A 2,704-nucleotide genomic window follows, 5' to 3' on the forward strand; every position below is an offset into this window, starting at 1 on the left:
CATACACATGTAAAACAAAACTAAATAAATACATAAATAAACAACTTTAAAATAAAGGCAATTTAAAAAGTACAAAAAATTTATCAAAAATATAAAACTAAAATAAATATATAATAGTAAAACAAAAACAAAAAATATATAAAAAACTAAAAAAAAATTAAAACAGTAAAAACAAACACTATAATATAAAAATAATAATAATAAACCAGTAAATAATAAAAATAATCATAGAAATGTAAATTAAAAACAAAGCATTAAAAATTAAACAACTAAATTTAAAAAATAAATAAAAATAAAATATATATTTTCTATAAAAATAAAGACAACCAAATATTTTTCAATATATAATTTTTTTTAAAAAGTAGAATTAAAATGAGATCAGCTGGGGTCTTCCTCGCGCTGTGCGGTGTCTCGTGTTGTTCTCAGATCAGTGAGACGGCTCTATCGTGCGCTCATTATCAGACTGTAATTACCGGTGACGGCGAGGACCGGAGGAGCGGCGGTGATCCGGCTCTCGGTGACGGCCGTCGACAGCATTACCGGCACTGATGTGTTCGTGATCTCTGCAAACACACAAAATCATCTTGAGCTCATCAATCTCTCAAACATCATCTAAACGTGGTATTCATTCAGCTCATTTCTCATGGAGAAAATCAAGCTTCAAAATCAAAACAAAGCAAAGATGAAACACGGAGGCTTTTTCCCTGCGAAGGAAAAGCTGATGGAGTGATATTCGCTTGTTCTTTCCTCACATTGAGAGGAACGTGTCGATATCGCAGGAATGTTTGCCATCGAGGCTTGAACACCACAGATCAACGTCAGCGTTTGACTTTGATTATTAAAGCCAGCGAATGTTCACTGACTGATGCTTGTGCCTGAAACACTTTAGCGGCGATTTCTTTTTATAAAACAGATTTCAACTCTGACTGGCATGTCATGCATTGTTGCATGTAACAGCTGATTTAATGTATTATTTTAATAAAATAATTTAATAAAATATTTTCATAATTGTTTAATAAAACACTTACTAAAGTTAATTATTAAAATATAACATTAAAATGAATAAAAAAATAAAATAAAAGACTAAAAATTGAATTATAAAAATGTACAATTGAATAAATAATACTTATAAAACACATTCAAAATTAAACAATATATATATAAATATAATAAAAAATTATAAATGTTATGTTGTATAACAGTTAATACAAATAAATAAATGTAAAATTAAAATAATAAAATGTTATTTAAATTAAAATTACAAAGAAAACACTAAAAATTAATTACATTATAATAATGTAAAACTAAAATAAAGAAATAAATAATCAATCGATCAAATTAAAACACTTACTAAAAATGAATGAAATCATAAAAATGTAAAGTTAAATGAATAACACTAAATAAAAACACTAAGTTTAATAAAAAAAAAAAAAGTAAAATTCAGAATGATTTATTCTGATTATTAAATGTACCATCTTACATTGCCGAGTCTGTGCGTTACTGATTCTACTCCACTTTTTACTGTTCAAACACTTTTTCCCATGGTAAAATCACTGTCATTAGTGTGTTTGTGTATGTAGACGCGTACCCAGCATGCATTGCGGGCAGCACTGGCCCTTCCGCAGCACAGGGACCCTGCAGTCGGCAGCCGGACACTGCTGCGAGAAGCACTGGACGCTCCCATTACGGCAGACGCAGCTGCTGCAGGCGTTCGGCTTCCACGAATCACCGGCCTGCAGGATTTCTCCAGAGCTGGAGACGCAGAACTCGGGACGCAGCGTCTCCAGTTTGTCCTCTGAGGACAAAAACACAGAAATATGTCATGATATTACTGTACATCATCCTGCTTTCACTGCATTAACCGCAGGCTAATGTGCGTTTAATGAGCCGATGGAGGGACGGCACATGTGTTTTGTGGCCCGCGGGTCACGTGTAAAAGCGTCCAGTGGGTTTATTGATAGAAACTGGCCTCAGCAGAAGCTCTGTGTGTCTGAAGAAGCACATGTTCATAAAACAACCGTCATCTGGGCCCAAAACTAACCAGTGACAGGTGAGGAATCAACTTCTGTGCTCGTTTTATTACGTTTACTTTTCTGCAACTATATTAGTTTTTTCCATTCTAGTTCTTTAAAAACAATCAAAAAGATCATTTTATTTAAAAAATAATAAATAATAATTATTAAATAATAATTGATTTATAAAAGTAAAATAAATAATTTAAAAATAAAAAATCTAAATAAAACACTAAAAATGATTAATATAAGAATGTCAAATTAAAATAAAAAATTATATTCAATTGACGTATATTTTTATAACACTTTTCATGATACGAATCATTGCAAAGCAGCTTCACAGAAACGTATATTGAAAATAGCAGAGGGCCTAAGACAGATCCTTGTGGCACTCCATACTTTTCTGGCGTTAATTGAGATGATTCCCCGTTTAAATAAACAAAGTGGTAACAGTCAGACAGGTAGGATCTAAAGCCTCTTAAAGCCTGCCCTTGAATACCTGTATAGTTTTGTAATCGATCTATGAGTATGTCATGATCTATATTATCGAACGCAGCACTAAGATTCAAGTAAAACTAGCAATGAGATACAGCCCTGGTCTGACGCAAGAAGCAAGTCATTTGTAATTTTAACAAGTGCAGTTTCTGTGCTATGGTGGGGCCTGAAACCTGACTGAAATTCTTCATAGAGAT

General features: G+C 32.3%; 1 protein-coding gene across 2 annotated transcripts in view; it reads right to left on the reverse strand.

Annotated features, from left to right (window-relative positions):
• The window catches only part of LOC107678782 (cysteine-rich motor neuron 1 protein-like), a 65,379-nt gene that overhangs the window by 2,850 nt on the left and 59,825 nt on the right, over positions 1-2,704 (reverse strand). For both annotated transcript variants that reach the window (XM_016474174.1, XM_016474175.1), the window contains exon 12: positions 474-563. In XM_016474174.1, coding sequence (XP_016329660.1) covers positions 474-563 — 90 coding nt within the window. The remainder of the gene's footprint in view (positions 1-473; positions 564-2,704) is intronic.

The sequence above is a fragment of the Sinocyclocheilus anshuiensis genome, unplaced genomic scaffold (assembly GCF_001515605.1).
Source record: "Sinocyclocheilus anshuiensis isolate Anshui unplaced genomic scaffold, SAMN03320099.WGS_v1.1 scaffold208, whole genome shotgun sequence".
NCBI lineage: Eukaryota > Metazoa > Chordata > Actinopteri > Cypriniformes > Cyprinidae > Sinocyclocheilus > Sinocyclocheilus anshuiensis.